This window comes from Scyliorhinus canicula, chromosome 4, assembly GCF_902713615.1.
Source record: "Scyliorhinus canicula chromosome 4, sScyCan1.1, whole genome shotgun sequence".
NCBI lineage: Eukaryota > Metazoa > Chordata > Chondrichthyes > Carcharhiniformes > Scyliorhinidae > Scyliorhinus > Scyliorhinus canicula.
The window spans coordinates 4,953,057-4,970,711 of NC_052149.1; the positions used below are offsets into that span (position 1 = coordinate 4,953,057).

A 17,655-nucleotide genomic window follows, 5' to 3' on the forward strand; every position below is an offset into this window, starting at 1 on the left:
CCAGAGAAAAAAGTCCCAGTCTATCCAGCCTCTCCTTATAATAAATGCAGAGAATAAATCTGTAGGTGGTGTGTTCGGGTGAGATGAGATGGAACTTTGACGTACATCTCATGTGCCCGATATGTCCAATGACTACAGAAAAAAAGCAATTTGCCAATACCGTCAACTGCAAGTGCTCAAGTTTCAATGTTGAATCAATTCTTCAGTTTTTACATTCTAGTGTATTTAAAAATTCTCTTTGAAATCAAACAGGGTGAAATAGGACCAGTTGGGAATATCGGGGAACCCGGACAAATCGGTTTGAGGGTAAGTTCATAGACGGCTGCAGTCGGATCTCCACATCAGCGACGTATTCACGTTCAAAGTTCGACCATCTGACTGACATGGAAAATTGGACACTGGCAAAGTATTCAAGCACATGAAGCAACAATAGTGTTTGTGGGAGTTTATTTTACTCAAAGTGGGAGAGCTTAGAAATGCAAAATCAAAACACAGCGGGTAATGGAAATCAGAACTGAAAACAGGAAATGCTGGAAATACTCAATTGGCATCATTTTGTCCCAGTTAAAAAATCATTTAATTGGTACGAAACCTGACGAGAGCAAACAGTGAAACTGCATCAATGGCTCAGAGATTTCAAATCAGCTCAGTTAAAGAGTGGGCACACTGATTAAAAAAGTTAATTTTGTTTGATAACTGTGTTTAGAAAATTGCAGCAGGTTCCTCCTCGAAGGAGCACTTTGCAATTGATAAAGGAAACAATTGCAATTCTATTGCTTTGCCCAGTCGCGCTGATTCACGGAAGATTTTACTCCTTAATATGCAACTTAATTCTATCGGCACATTGAACCTTATTCTGAGCAGCGGGATTATGGGACGTTTTGGATGCAATTCCCTGATTTCAGACAGCAGAAACTCTAACCAATATTTATGAACCTTCAAAGCAATTGACAAAGTAGCTTGTTTTCTCTGTAGCAGCATCCACTTTCTGCTTTGAAGATACTGATATTACTACAATGTTTTTAAACAACGTGTCAGCTATAGTCCCACTGGCACCACCCTGGCCCCTGAGTTAGATGGCGTGCGTTTAAGTCGCGTGCAAAAGTCAAATGGGAAACTTTACTGCAGTGTTGACAGAGTGCTGCATTGTCAGAGGTGCTTTCCCCTCGATGTGACATTAAACTGAGATCCTGTCCCATTGATGTAAACTACCCCATGACACTCTTTCAAAGAAGGGCAGGGAGGTTATCCTGGCCAATATTTATCCTTCAATTAATGTGACTAAAAACAGATAATCTGGTCCTTATTGTAGAAGTACTCCCTTGTGGCCATTTGTGGTTGCACTGACCTTTGAAGGTGGCTGAATCAATGGGTGTTACTGGGTGACTGGGACAGTACAGTCATGACCGTTGCCTGTGTGGAGCAGTTTGGGATGTTTTTATTACTGCTAATAATATCTTCAAAGGTTCTGATAATCCAGATGTTGATCAGGCAGTAGGAGAAAGGAAAAGGGTGATATTTCTGGGAAGTGGGCCCAGAGTGTATAACATGCTGAAGAATGTTTTTGCGTGTGCTAAGCCAAAAGACACACTGCGGTCGGACATCTTGTGTAAGTTTGAGCAACGCTACAGTTCCACGCCATTGGAGATTGCAGAAAGCGATTGGTTTTTAACGAGAAATCAGTGGTCCGGAAAGGACATTGGAGAGTTTATCGTGACTTTGAAAAAGTTGTCCATCCGTTGTCATTTTGGAGAATTTCAAGAGAGAGCATTGTGGGTCAGATTGGTGCGCTGTTTAAAAAGTGAGTCATTGACAAAGTTAACTTTGGGCAAAACGTGCCAGACGGCATTGTCCGTGGACATGGCGGAAAGTGACTCCAGAGAAGCGGGAGTTAACAACCGTCAATCCTCCAATGACGTAAATAGACCGCAGCTGAGTAAGCAGAAAGCCCTAACGGCAGCAGTTATTCACAGCAGGTGTGGGACAACGTCCTGTTACTGGCGCTGAGGGTGCAGAATGAACCATTTGTGAAGACGGCCATCACCTTGCCAAGACATGTTGAAATAATGTAACCCGGAGAAAACGCTGGCAGGGTGAAATGGCAGTCGATGCACACCGTTGTCGAGCAGCAGGAGGTCAACGAGAGGCCGGTTCAGACTCATGCTGTGATGCACAATCAATGGACACGAAACGTAGGTGAAGCCCGAAACGAAAGGCTTTAATCAGCAAGAAGTGAGTCCTGCAGCAGACGTACAGAAATGGCCTGGCTGCTGGGGAACACGGGTTCTTATACCCCACCTCGTAGGCGGAGCTACCTTCCTCTCGACCAATAAGAATACAGAGAACACGATACTTGGGCCAATGGGCAGCGAGCCCTCTGCACCAATGGCAGCTCACACTCCCAGGTACCGTAATACCCCTAACCATACTACCACATGCTGGTTACCAGCAATTCAGTTACATTGGAACGAGCTTTTATGTTGAAGCAAAATGCTGGCCACAAACCTACTCCCGGATGGAATTCTCTGGGTCATTGCCATTCACTATTCCTGTGGACAGCGCACCCCCACCCACCGGTTTCACAGCAGTGTAGCGTGGCTACCATGGGCAATCCCGATGCCAGCGATTGGCGCGACACCAAGAAACACGCGGCAAGCGAACCGGAGAATCCAACCCAATGTATGGGTTCAGAGTAAGAGCAGACCAATCTATTGCAGCCCCATTTCCGTAAAGTAGAGAAAGTGCTGAAGAAAATTGAGAGATTATCTGTAAAATGCAACAGAATCATTGTGCTATTCCCGTAGTGCACATGAGTGGGGCGGCACGGTAGCATGGCGGTTAGCATAAATGCTTCACAGCTCCAGGGTCCCAGGTTCGGTTCCCGGCTGGGTCACTGTCTGTGCGGAGTCTGCACGTCCTCCCCGTGTGTGCGTGGGTTTCCTCCGGGTGCTCCGGTTTCCTCCCACAGTCCAAAGATGTGCGGGGTAGGTGGATTGGCCATGCTAAATTGCCCGTAGTGTCCTAAAAAGTAAGGTTAAGGGGGGGAGTTGTTGGGTTACGGGTATAGGGTGGATACGTGGGTTTGAGTAGGGTGATCATTGCTCGGCACAACACCGCGGGCCGAAGGGCCTGTTCTGTGCTGTACTGTTCTATGTTCTAAAACTGGAATAAACCACTTCAGTTGAGTATTAGAACTCTAAGTGGAACACAGTCTCTTTTTGACCTGCGAATTGTCCGATTGCTGTTTGACGAGTTTGCTGTGTGCAGATTGGTGGCCACGACTCCTACATTTCAACAGTGACCATACTTTAAAAAGTGGTTAATTTTCTCTAAAGCACTCTGGGACATCCAATGGTCGTGCAAGGCGTTTTATCTGTTTCTAGCATTAACAAAGTGCGGCCTGAACCGGGACCTGGGATTCATGTCACATTACATTCACCCCCCACCATCTGGCCTGGGCTTGCAAAATCCTACCAACTGGCCTGGCTTGAGACAATTCACACCTCTTTAACCTGGGATTACCCCCTATCTCTGGATCTGTAATGATTTGATTACCCGCAAATGCTCGCATTCCAAGCATTGTCCAGCATCTCTGACTTTGTCTATATAACTGGATCATACCTCGCCATTCACCTGAGGAAGGTGAAGTGCTCCGAAAGCTAGTGATTTGAAACAAACCTGTTGGGCTTTAACCTGGTGCTGTAAGACTTCTTACTGTGCTCACCCCAGTCCAACGCCGGCATCTCCACATCATGTCTAACATTAACGCCATCATCGTCCTAAATCTGCTGCTATAATCGTTTATTTTTCTGAATCTTGGCTTACACACGCATTGCGGTTAAAATGACTTCTGAGCTTTCAAAATCCTTTCCCCAACAGGAAATAATCTCAGAAGCATTAATATACAAACATTTCCCAATCCACGTGATTAGTGCTTAGGTTAAGTACAATCACCAGATGAATACTGTCCTGACAGCTGTATATTGTGGAATGGACTTCAGAATATTTATATATTAAGGTCGCCAATGCGAAAGGCAATGTTTGTTTTTATAAATTATCCATGGAACTTGTTTCCAGAGTTCAGACAACAGCTAATTATGCTACACAATTCTGGTGGTGAACAAACGCACATGAATGTTTTTCTGTGAAGAGATAAATTTGATTGATTTTATGCCGTTCAATAAATATCTGTGGATTTAACATCATGTAGAATGCACAGGAACAGGCCATTTGGCCCATATGCTTCTTGCTGGTGTTCCGGTTCTACACCGCTCTCATCATCTCACCCTATTAATATCTCCTTATATCCCTCTCTCCCTCATGTGTTTCTCCAGCTTCCCCTTAAATGCCTCAATAATATTCACCTTGACCACCCCCTGTTGGAGAGAGTTCCACATTCTCCCCACTCTCTGTGGGAGCGAGACCCACATTCTCCTCTCTCCCTGTGGGAATGGGTTCCACATTCTCCTCACTCCCTGTGGGAGCGAGTTCCACATTCTCCCCACTCCCTGTGGGAGCGAGTTCCACATTCTCCCCACTCCCTATGGGAGCAAGTCCCACATTCTCCCCACTCCCTGTGGGAGCGAGTTCCACATTCTCCCCACTCCCTGTGGGAGCGAGTCCCACATTCTCCCCACTCCCTGTGGGAGCGAGTTCCACATTCTCCCCACTCCCTGAGGGAGCGAGTCCCACATTCTCCCCCACTCCCTGTGGGAGCGAGTCCCACATTCTCCACACTCCCTGTGGGAGCGAGTCCCACATTCTCCCCCACTCCCTGTGGGAGCGAGTTCCACATTCTCCCCCACTCCCTGTGGGAGCGAGTTCCACATTCTCCCCCACTCCCTGTGGGAGCGAGTTCCACATTCTCCCCACTCCCTGGGGAATTAAGTTTTTCCTGAAACCCCAAATGGATTTCCCAGTGACTGTTTTATTCTGATGGAACCCATCATTTTGTCTCCTCCACAAGTGGGAAAACCTTTGTGTCCACCATATTGAACCCATCTACCTATGGGTTACACTTTCACTATGCTTCGATCTGTTTTCATTATTGCTGAAGTATAATATAGAACAAATCTGAATATTAGCACAGACTCTGGCTCTATGATCCTTAAACCTCTTCCCATGGTAAAAATAACAGCGTCTCTTTCTAATCTAGGGGGAACCAGGCCCAATGGGAGAAGGTGGAATTCAAGGCCAAGATGGAATCAAGGTAAAGTTTCCAAGTCCTGGATTATTTTCTGGAGCTGAGTGTTATAAACTCGCGAAGGATGAATTGTTCTCCCCGCGGGCAGTGAACAGTTCGCTATATCGTTTGGGGTTTTGGAAGATCGGTGCCAGAGATGCATTTACTTTGAGAAAAGGGGGAATTTCTATCGCCATCGCAGCCTCTCCCCCACCACCGGCCCACCAACCAATTAACCTCGCCAATAACAATATGCGTTTATGTAGTGCCATTAACACAGTAAAACACACAGGAGTGTGATCGAACACCAGGCTACATGAGGAGATGTTAGGGCACAATGGAAACTTAGTCCAAACGGTCGGTTTTAAGGAGTGTTGTAAAGGAGAAGAGAGAGTGATCGAGAGGTGGTGGAGCGGTCATCTGAAGACACGGTGGAGTGTTAAAATCAGGAACGCACGAGGTCAGAATCTGTGCACTGCAGATAAGATACCTTGGAGTATTGTCAGGCTGGAGAGGATTGCAGAGGTGGGGGGTGGGGGGCTGTGAGGCCGGGGGGGGGCTGCGAGGCCGGGGAGGGGGGGGGGGGGGGGGGGGGGCTGTGAGGCCGGGGGGGGGGGGGGGGGGTGGCTGTGAGGCCATTGAAGGGATTTGGAAACAATAGTGAGAATTTTCGAAACGCAGCCAAGTGAGCCCAGGATTGCTGGGTGCTGATTTACCCATCCCGGTGTTCGTGTGCCTGGGAGGAAGTTAGGTTTGTAGAAGTCAAAGGAAGCTCTGTGAAATCAGGCGGCACCAGTCCAGCTCACGCACAGGATTAAACATTTGACAGTTTGGCAATTCTATTTGACAAGTTTTTGGAGATCTTTCAACGTTGTTTGTTTTGTTCTCAACCTGATGGAAATCCAGTGCCAATTCGGGATGGGTTTCCCATAATATCTGCTCCGTCCAATAAATCATTTCGAGCTTCTCAGTTTTACATAATTCCAACTTGCCCGCTTGTCTGATTTTAACACGAGGCCCACAACTTGAATACGTAACCAATATCGTACTTTAGGGCAGGAATCCTGAGCTCGCACTTGCCGCCGAAAAATCTGGCGAGAATTGGGTAACGCAATTTTCGCTGGAGATAATCGCGTTTCCCGATTTTCCGGGATTCGCGGCCACAAAGGGCATGAACCTTATTTATAAACTTTTAAATATTTCCATGTGTTTAGCGGACAAACCCCCTCCCACTGACCCCCCCCCCCCCCCCCCACCCCACCGCCCCCTCCCCACCGCCCCCGCCAAATGATCTCCCCTCACTAAATATTTGTACCTCACCGACGTAATGCCACATCACCAAGGTTTACAACAGGTTGGGCCAGGCGTGGGGCAGTGGAAGGCATCCCTCCAGGGGCGCAGAGGTAAGTATAGCCGTTCGGAGCGGTGCCCCCTGGCACTGCCACTTGGCAAAAGTTGGCACTGCCAAATTGGCCCTGCCAGTCTGCAGTGCCAACCTGTGCCAGGACTCCCTGGAGGGAGTCCAAATGTGGGGAGAGGAGTTTGCGTATATGTGTGGTGGGCGAGGGAAGAGTGGACACTGAGGTGGGGGGGGGTGGCTGCTGGTGATGAATGTCGCTGGGGAGGGGGTTATGCCAGGGATATGTCGGGGTGGGGGGAGCCCCAGAGACATTTGTGATGTGGACAGGGGGCCGTTAGGCTGCAGCGCCCGTTAACAATGACCCCCAATCTTTTTGGAGCTATTTCTTGGCTCTAAGAGACCCCGCCCCACCAGAGCAACACCCTGTGGGCGCGATTCTCCGCCCCCACGCCGGGTGGGAGAATAGCAAGAGGGCCTCCCGCATTTTTCACACCCTCCTGCTATTCTCCCCCCAACGCCCGAACCACGCCGCGAATCGCCGCTCGCCGTTTTTTACGGCGAGCGGCGATTCTCCGAGGCCAATGGGCCAAGCGGCCAGGCCTTCACGCCCGTTTCAACACGGCAGCAAACACACCTGCCCGCTGCCGTTGTGAAACGGGCGCCAGATGCCCGTTTGGGGCATCTAGAGTCCCGATTGGCATGGGAGCACCACGACTGTGCTCGGGAGGGGACAGGCCCACGATCGGTGCCCACCGAACGTCGGGCCAGCGTCCAAAACAGACGCACTCTTTCCCCTCTGCCGCCCGGCAAGATCAAGCCGCCACATCTTGCCGGGCGGCTAAGGAGAAAGACGCCAACTGTGCATGCGCGGGTTGGCATTGTCCAACCTGCGCATGCGCGGCTGACATCATCGGCTGCGTCAGCCGGCGTGACGCTTGATGTGCGGCCTTGATGACCGTCGTCAAGGTCGCGCCGCCGTGACGCACGGGGCCGCGCTCGTAGCCCCGCCCGGGGGGGGGGGGAGAATCGGCCACGGAAGTGGCCGTGAAGGCTGCCGTGGGTCACGGCCTGTCCCACGGCAGCCTTTACGATTCTCCGCATTTGCGGAGAATCTCGCCCACTGACTTTTATTGTAGCAAAGATTTGATGAGAAAACCTGCCTGTGCAACTGGAGAGTACCAGAGTACCATGCCAGCTTTCTGTCTGAATCTCATGCCAAATTCTGATCAGGTTCCACCCTAGACTTCTACAAATTTTAAATCTGTCCAAGATACTGCCTTTGATTCAGTGTTATTGAGGGAGGAATTTGACCATGCCTCCCCCAGCAGGAAAGATGGAAAGCAGCGTGAGTTAGTGGGAGCCATCATTTCAAAATTACGACAAAATTACAAAATGGACAGGATTTGTAGAGAGGGATACGGCACTAGGAAGTGCTGAGGGTTTGGGCCAAGGGCCATATCATGGCCGCTAGGATCAGCGATCCCGCACCGCACAGGGGGCCAGCACGGCACTGGAGTGCTTCACGCAGCTCCAGCTGCCGATACGGGCACCAGCACGGCTGGCGTGCATTGCCATCTCCCCAGCCCCCGATCGCAGGCCTGGCCACAATGAAGGCCCCCGTCCCGGAGTCAGATCACCCTCCCCCTCCCCCCCCCCCACCAGGATGGCCCCCGCAGAGCCAGAATGCCGAGATCCTGACGGGTAGGACCACACACGAACGACGCCGGCCGAACTTGGCGGGCATTCGGCCTGTTGAGCACGGAGAATCGCTGGGGGGGGGGGGGGGGGGGCGTTGAGCAGCCCCCGACTAGCGCCGCGGTGACTGCTCCGGCGCCATTGGCGAATCGACAGCCCGGCGTCGCGGGATTTGCAATTCTCCGACCCGGCACGGGATCGGAGAATCCTGCCCCGTGTCTCTCTTTGCAACGATATAATTCCTTCTTGAAAGTTGTGTGTCTGCATTCTCCGATTCTGCAGCTGTGACCTCAGGAGCCGTCTGGTCTAACGGCCAGAAAGTCAGTGCCGCCCCCGCGCCGATGCTCCGCTTGGTGGGGGGGGGCGGGTGGAAGCGCACGGCGGCGGCCATGCCGTACAACATGTCACTGGCTGCGTGCAGACCTGGCCTGCCAAAAACTGCCCCCACCGGACCACCCCCCCACCAGTCTCCCCAGCCCCCTCCGAAGCCCCCCCCCCTCCGGCCAGCGGAACGCCCCCTCCCCCCGACTGTGGCGGCGCTGGACACGGACCGCAGGCCCCACGCGAGGTCCCTGTAAAGTGAGAGGACACACGACCGAAGTGATTTCAGCATCACCGATCAGAGAATCCCGCCCATTATTGCTCTCCAGTCATAAAATAGCTCCACAAAATAAATTCTGATCTCCCCTCTGGTTCTTTGGCCAACAACCCTCGATCTGTGTTCACTGGTCACTGAACCTCTTGCCAATAGAAACACTTTAAATCGTCACCAAAGCACATCAATTGGGACACCTTCACCTTGTCAACTCAATCTATGGTCATTTCATTAACTGTTTTGGGCATCATTGGCAAGTCCTGTGTCTGTCCATCCCACATAGCTCTTTCCAGTTCCAGATCTTTTCCCGCAACTAGTGGTTGTGTTGAGGCAGACGTTCATCCGTATCCATAGCTAGTAATTCCCGGAACAGGTCGCTTGACCATCGCCAGGGGTTTATAGCTTGAGAGTGGGCAGCACGGTAGCACAGGGGTTAGCACGGTTGCTTCACCGTGCCAGGGTCCCAGGTTCGATTCCCGGCTTGGGTCACTGTCTGTGCGGGGTCTGCACATCCTCCCCGTGTCTGCGTGGGTTTCCTCCGGGTGCTCCGGTTTCCTCCCGCAGTCCAAAGATGTGCAGGTTAGGTGAATTGGCCTTGATAAATTGCCCTTAGTGTCCAAAAAGGTTAGGATGGGTTACTGGGATAGGGTGGAGGTGTGAGCTTGAGTAGGGTGCTCTTTCCAAGGGCCGGTGCAGACTCAATGGGCCAAGTGGCCTCCGTCTGCACTGTAAATTCTATGTAAAATTCTATGAGAGGTGCAGCTCCGCATCAAGCGGGGCTGACCAGTCTCTCCCACTCTTACCATCAGCTATTGGTGTGTTTTGGAGGATTTGCAGGTTGACTCTCAGCCTGTTTGGCTGCGGCACCTTCCTCGGCCATCAAGTCCTGGGGTGGGATTCGAACCCGGAGGTTCTGGCTCCGAGGCAGGGTGTTGCCCACTGTGCCACAGGACCTACATTGCCCTTTGAGGGTAGTTAAGAGTCAGTCACATTGTTGTGGATGTTAGGAACCCGAATGCGCACGCATTTTAGTTTGTAAAACTGAGACGTTTCTGCACCACAGGAGCGATAACACTGACCAATATCTTTTATATTAAAATAAACTTTAATTTAAACACAGAATAGGGCAGCACGGTGGCCTAGTGGTTAGCACAACCGCCTCACGGCGCTGAGGTCCCAGGTTCGATCCCGGCTCTGGGTCACTGTCTGTGTGGAGTTTGCACATTCTCCCCGTGTCTGCGTGGGTTTCGCCCCCACAACCCAAAGATGTGCAGAGTAGGTGGATTGGCCACGCTAAATTGTCCCCTAATTGGAAACAATAATTGGGTAATCTAAATTTTTTTTTAAAAAATTTAAACACAGAATTAACCACATTAGCAACAAAGAACAAGCTTTACAGATAGCAGTTGCAACAATTCTTATGTAAAATAAAAAACCTTAACTTGCTTCTTAAATCTGCCGCGAATTCCAATTAAGCAATCCACAGAACCCCTACAGTGCAGAGGGAGCCCATTCGGCCCATCAAGTCTGCAATGACATTCTGAAGGAGCACACTACCTGAACCCAATCCCCTGTCCTAACCCCATAACCCCATCAATGCTGCACATCTTTTGACAGTAAGGGACAATTTTTCGCATGTCCAATCCACCTAACCATTGGACTATGAGAGGAAATCGGAGCACCCGGAGGAAACCCATGCAGGCACTGCAAACTCCACGCAGTCACCCAAGGCTGGAATTGAACCCGGGCCACTGGCCGTTAATGTATCTGCTTCCACAACCTCCCCTGGCAACGTGTTCCAGGCACTCACCACCCTCTGTGTAAAAACCTGCCTTGCACATCTCTAAATTTTGCCCCATGGACCTTAAACCTATGTCCCCTGGTGACTGACCCCTCCACCCTGGGAAAGGATGCCTGTCCATCCACTCTATCCAGGCCCCTCCGAATTGTGTAGACGTCTATCAGGTCAGCCCTCATCCTCCGCCATTCTAATGAAAACAGTCCGAGTCTATTCAGCCTCTCTGCATAGCTTACACCCTCCAGACCAGGCAACATCCTGGTAAACCTCCTCTGCACCCTCTCCAAAGCCTCCACTTCCTTCTGGTAGTGTGGCGACCAGAATTGTGCGCAACATTCCAAATGCGGCCTTACCAAGGTTCTATACAACTGCAGCATGACATGCCAGGTTTTATACTCAATGCCTCGTCCAATGAAGGCAAGCATTCCGTCTGCTTTCCTGACTACCTTGTCCACCTGTGTTGCCACTTTCAAAGATCTGTTTACCTGCACGCCCAGATCTCTCTGACTTTCTATATTCCTAAGAGTTTTGCCATTTACTGTATATTTCCCCTCTATGTTAGACCTACCAAAATGCATTACCTCACATTTGTCTGAATTAAAATTTTCCATTTCTCTGCCCAAGTCTCCAACCTATCTATGTCCTTCTGTATCCTCTGACGATCCTCAACACTATCGGCCACTCCACCAACCTTGGTGTCATCTGCGAACTTACTAATCAGACCAGTTGTGTTCAGTTGTAATTATTGCTCTTGTTTTAATAACTTATGTGTATCGGCGAGGTCAGTTAGCTTGGTTGGCTGGTCCAGGACGTGGAGCGGTGCCAGCAGCGTGGGTTCAATTCTCGTACCAGCTGAGGTGATTCAGGAAGGCCCCGCCTTCTCAACCTTGTCCCTCGCCTGAGGTGTGGTGATGCTCCGGTTAAATCACTGCCAGGCAGCGCCCTCTCAAAGAGAGAGCAAGCAGCCTCTGGTCCTTGGCGACTTCCATGTTATTATCGCTGTCGTTTGTTGCTTTCAGTAATGCGTCTGTTATTATTACACAGGGTGAACTGGGTGATCAGGGGCCGATGGGTGAGATGGGAGAAAGGGGCAGTCTTGGAGTTCGGGGAGTTGTTGGTACAGTCGGAGGACCTGGGATTAATGGAATGCCAGTAAGTACATGACTTGGAAAATATCTGTTGTGTAAATCACAGAACGGCGTCAGGCAATGATGATTGTTAAACTTTAATTGCTAACTATTGTGCATCAAGCAAGAACTAACATTTGCTATTTTTGATATCTTGGTTTGTGATCATCAGCTGTCAGAGAATGAAATAAAAATTGCTTATTGTCGCAAGTAGGTTTTAAATGAAGTTACTGTGAAAAGCCCCTAGTCGCCACATTCCGGCACCTGTTCGGGGAGGCTGGTACGGGAATTGAATCGTGCTGCTGGCCTGCCTTGGTCTGCTTTAAAAGCCAGCTCTTTCGCCCTGTGCTAAACCAGCCCCACTCAGGCCATTCAGCCCCTCGAGCCTATTCCACCGGAGCTCATAGTTGGCCTGCGACCTAACTCCATACACCCACCTCTTCCCCATAATGCAGAACAAAAATCTAAAAGTTCATATTGAAAATGAAGAATTGATTTTGCGTCAACTGCTGTTTCTGGAAGAGACATCTAAGCTAACAACCGCACGAGGTGTTTCCTAACTTTATTCCGGGAAGTCCAGCCTCTACGTTTTCGGTGGCAGTTCCTAGTCCTCCGTAGGAGAACCTGCCCGTGCGAGACTTTGTAGTCGCCACGCACTAACTGTGTATTGTAGGTCACGGACAGGGGCAGACGGTAGTCGCCACGCACTAACTGTGTATTGTAGGTCACGGACAGGGGCAGACGGTAGTCGCCACGCACTAACTGTGTATTGTAGGTCACGGACAGGGGCAGACGGTAGTCGCCACGCACTAACTGTGTATTGAAGGTCACGGACAGGGGCAGACGGTAGTCGCCCACGCACTAACTGTGTATTGAAGGTCACGGACAGAGGCAGACGGTAGTCGCCACACACTAACTGTGTATTGAAGGTCACGGACAGGGGCAGACGGTGCTGTGTGGAAAACAATCGCCATGGTTTAGGGAGGAGTTTCTCACAAGGGGTTCGGTGAGATTGAACCAAAATATGCTGCTTGAGTTCGGATCAGCCAGGAAGTAATGGAATGGTGCAGCAGGCTGCAAGGGCTGAATTGCCTTTATAGCGCCTGCTGCTGGTTAGACATGCATTTACACATTTGGATTTTGTAGGGGAAGTTGCTAAAAGTTTTGTGTTCTTTATCTTTCATGGGAGATGGGCGTCGCTGGCACAGGCAACATTTGCTGCCCATCCCTAATTGCCCTTGAACTGAGTGTCTCGCTCGTGCACTTCAGAGTGGAGTTAAGAACCAACCAATCAATCCATGGAATCAGTACAGGGCAGAAGAAGGCCATTCAGCCCATCCAATCTGCACCGACCTTCTGAAAGTTAACCCTACCTCGGCCCAACCCCCACCCCATACCCCAGTAACCCCACCTAAACTTTTGGACTCTAAGGGGCAATTTAGCATGGCCAATCCACCGAACCTGCGCACCTTTGGACTGTGGGAGGAAACCGGAGCACCCGGAGGAAACCCACGCAGACACGGGGAGAACGTGCAAACTCCACACAGTCACCTGAGGCTGGAATTGAACCCAGGTTCCCAGCGTTGTGAGGCAGCAGTGCTAACCACTGTGCCACCGTGTCACCCATTGCTGTGGATCTGGAGTCCCAGGTTCGATTCCCGGCTGGGTCACTGTCTGTGTGGAGTCTGCACGGCCTCCCCGTGTGTGCGTGGGTTTCCTCCGGGTGCTCCGGTTTCCTCCCACAGTCCAAAGATGTGCGGGTTAGGTGGATTGGCCAGGCTAAATTGCCCTTAGTGTCCTAAAAAATAATGTTAATGGGGGGGGGGGTTACGGGTATAGGGTGGATATGTGGGCTTGAGTAGGGTGATCATTGCTCGGCACAACATCGAGGGCCGAAGGGCCTGTTCTGTGCTGTACTGTTCTAAAAAAAAGCTACATGTAGGCCAGACGGGTTAAGGATGGCAGATTTCCTTCCCTAAAGGACATCAGTGAACCAGATGAGTGTTTACAACAAAAAATTATAATTGTGACGGTCACTATTGTTCAAGCGTCTGGGTTGCCGTAGAGTAAAGGAGATAAGAGTTCTGCTTCTCATCAAAACACCTTTATGTCTTTGATCCAACTTCACACACAAATCTCCACCAACAAATAGTGCCAACCGGCAACCCCTTTAGAATATATTTATATATACCATTGGAGAATTGACATCAAATTAGAATTTAATTGGATGGTCTGTTAACACATTCCTAACAAATATCACTGAGACTAGCTTTAAATTCCAGACTTTGTTAATCAAATTTAAATTCCACCAGCTTCTGTGGTGGGGTTTGGAGCTGCGGACATTACCGCGGACTGCGAGCCCAGTGACATTTCCACTGCACTATGAGCTTATAACGGCACAACAAGGGAAACGGTGCATCTGGACCCTTGCAGAACAGGGCAAGCAAATAATCGATCTCCTTAACCATAGAATCATAGAATTTACAGTGCAGAAGGAGGCCACCCGGCCCATCGAGTCCACACCAGCTCCGGAAAGAGCACCCTGCCCTAGCCCACACCCTAACCCCGTAACCCAATAACCCCACCCAACCTTCTTGGACACTGAGGGCAATTTATCATGGCCAATCCACCTAACCTGAACATCTTTGGACTGTGGCAGGAAACCGGAGCACCCGGAGGAAACCCACACAGACACGGGGAGAACGTGCAGACTCCGCACAGACAGTGACCCAAGCCGGGAATCGAACCTGGGACTCTGGAGCGGTGAAGCAACTGTGCTAACCACTATGCTACCGTGCTGCCCAATCAGCTGGAAGCATGGTTAAACTAACAATGCAAGGACTGAGAAGGAAATGTAACTTCAAGGGGATGAATTCAATGTCAAAGCAGGAGCAGAAAGAGAAGCGAAGAGAGTAGAATAAATATTGGATCGTGAGACAGAAAGAAAAAGTTAAAAATAAATGTTTCCATTTTAAATTGAACATTTTTTAAATGCCCAACAATAAAAAGCAAAAGGAATGAGTCTCCACACTTGTAAAGTTCATTGTCAGTGCCAGAGAGGTTGACCACCAATAGTTAATACTTACCACATAATTAAAAGATCCTTAGACTGGAATTAATCGTTTTTGGCACATTTAGTTTTAATCTACTGCACAAATAAAACAACATCACGTATTTCAACAGCGAGGCAAATATCGGGATCCAGTCTCTATGAAACAGTTGACAGGTTAAAGTTTAATCACATGTCTGCCCCTCACCTCAAGCTGATCTTCCACTCGGACGTAAACAACAGCAAACGCTGTTAACCTCAGCGTTACTCTGTCAGGGAAAGCTGGGCCCAGTGTGTTGGGGAGGAACTTATTTGACAAATACTCCATCGAGCTCACATAACCAAGGAGAAATGTGAAGTTAATGAGTAAGAATTGTAACGGTTTGAGTTTTATTGTTTTTTTAGAAGTCTTGCATCTTATCATCTGAAGCCCCAATGGTCTGTTTTACTTTGACTCCACAGGGACCTGAAGGGAAACAAGGCAAACCAGGACAAAGAGGCCGCCTGGGGAAAAAGGTTTCCTTTAGTTTTTTGCTTCGAGAATTGTCAAGATTTTAAACTCGTTTTGTTTCAAAGACAGACTCTGGTCAGGCTGAATAGGGGCTCATGGTGGCTTTCCTAAATTATAGGAGTGGGGGGGGGGGGGGGGGGGTGGGAACGGAGCTTGGGGCCGGGAGATGGATCGACTGCCTGCCCAATGGTGACAGGCAGCCTAGTATGCATGTTAAAGCCCCAATATGGGGTGGCTTTGTGGCCTCACTGGTATTTTGCTGTGGTACGAACAGCTCCCTGCCTCTGTCAAGCCCAATGTTTTGGGAGGGGGGGGGGGGGGTCATCGGAGGTGGAGATTCCATGCCCCATTGACGGGGCCTTGAGTAGGAAAGCCCACAATCAGGATCTATCCTGATCCCTATCCTGGGAGGGATTTCCCTCCCAGCCCAGTGGACGTGGTGGCCTGGGCCTGGACTGTGCCAGGCCAGTGGGGGAGCCTCCATTTTGAGGAGCCCTCATGATCCCTGTGTGGTGCCCTGCCCGCCCTGTGGGCCTCCTATCCAGTAGCAGCAGGATCCCACCTGACCAATTGGGAGGCTGCTTCCGGACTGAGCCAGTATTCCTGCTGGATAGCGTGTCCCCGTGACTCCTACTTGGCCCCAACACTGAGGCCCTGAAACCTGCAGGAAAGTCCATTTCAGATTCATTTATTTGCAAAGTGATTGGAAGGTTGGGTAGATTCTAATCCTACTCTTTGCTTTATTGAGGGAGAGAAAGGAAATCGGGCACCTCCTGGAGAACCAGGTGATCCAGGTGAACAAGGAGTGCAAGGAGAACCAGGACCCAAAGGGACTAGAGGCTCGCGAGGATCTATGGTAATTTTAAAATACAGAAAGAATTTATATAGCGGCTGTCACAACCTCAAGATGTCCCCAAACATTGTACAATCCGCAAGGTACTTTTGAGATGTGGTAATTGTTGAAGGGATGATTTTGACTCAGTGAAGTGACGGTAATCTAGTTCCAAGTCAGGATGGTGTGACGTAGAATCATAGATTAAAGGAAGCTCACGCACAGAAAGGAGCCACTCGGCCCATCGTATCCGCACCGGCCAAAAAATGAAACACCCAAAGTAATCCCACTTTCCAGCATTTGGGCTGTCGCTGTGCAGGTGAAGGCACTTTGTCTGCGCATCCAGACTTCTCAGGCAGTGAGGCCCAGATCCCTCCAGCCCTCCGGGTGAAAAAGAATCCTAATTGACTTGGAGGGGAGCTTACGGATGGTGCCTTCTGGCTTCACAAAGCAGGAGATCAGTAACGTAACAGAAACGTTGGGGTTCAATCAGAGGGAGAAACTGAAGGAAATCAGTGTTAGGAGAGAAATGTGTCAGCACATTGATGGGATTGAAGGCGGATAAATCCCCAGAGCCTCAGAATCTACATCCCAGAGTACTTAAGGAAGTAGCTCTAGAAATAGTGGACGCATTGGTGGTCACCTCCAGGATTCTATAGACTCTGGAACAGGGCCTGCAGATTGGAGGGTGGCTAATGTAACTCCTTTATTTAAAAGGGAGGTAGAGAGAAAACAGGGAATTATAGACCAGTCAGCCTGACGTCATTAGTGGGGAAATTCTAGAATCCATTATCAAAGATTTTATAGCAGAGCACTTAGAAAACAGTGGCAGGATCGGGCAGAGTCAGCATGGATTTATGAAGGGGAAATCATGCTGGACAAATCTGCTGGAATTCTTTGAGGATGTAACGAGTAGAGTTGACGAGGGGGAGCCAGTGGATGTGGTATATTTGGACTTTCAGAAGGCTGTCAACAAAGTCCCACATAAGAGATCAGTGTGTAAGATTAAAATGCATGGGATTAGGGGTAGTGTATTGAGATGGATAGAAACCTGGTTGGCAGACAGGAAACAAAGAGTAGGAATAAATGGATCTTTTTCCAAATCGGACTAGACAGGGTAGATGCAGGAAGGAGGATCCGATAGGAAGGCTGTCCAGACCCAGGGGTCACAATGTAAGGATACAGACCATTTCGGACTGAGAAGAGGAGAAGTTTAATCGCCCAGAAAGTGGTGAGCCTGTGGAATGCGCTATCACAGAAAATAGATGAGACCAAATATTTTCAAGGAGTTAGATCCAGCTCTTGGGGTTAAAGGTATCAATGGCTATGAGGTGGAAAGTGGGAACAGGTTACTGAGTTCAATGATCAGCCATGATCATAGTGAACATTGGAGCACGTTCAATGGGCCGAATAAGCGATTATGGGCTTTGGAGGTCAGTGTTCCTGATAAAATGACGCATGATTCTAGTCAGGCAAAACATTTTTTAAGGGAACAGCTGTTGGGTC

The 17,655-nt window shown here is 49.7% G+C and overlaps 1 protein-coding gene across 2 annotated transcripts in view; it reads left to right on the forward strand.

Moving 5' to 3' along the window:
* Window positions 1-17,655, forward strand: part of LOC119964316 (collagen alpha-1(XXIV) chain-like) — a 341,532-nt gene that overhangs the window by 236,939 nt on the left and 86,938 nt on the right. For both annotated transcript variants that reach the window (XM_038793605.1, XM_038793606.1), the window contains 5 exons: window positions 253-306; window positions 5,156-5,209; window positions 11,675-11,782; window positions 15,269-15,322; window positions 16,066-16,173. In XM_038793605.1, the coding sequence (XP_038649533.1) occupies window positions 253-306; window positions 5,156-5,209; window positions 11,675-11,782; window positions 15,269-15,322; window positions 16,066-16,173 (378 nt within the window). The remainder of the gene's footprint in view (window positions 1-252; window positions 307-5,155; window positions 5,210-11,674; window positions 11,783-15,268; window positions 15,323-16,065; window positions 16,174-17,655) is intronic.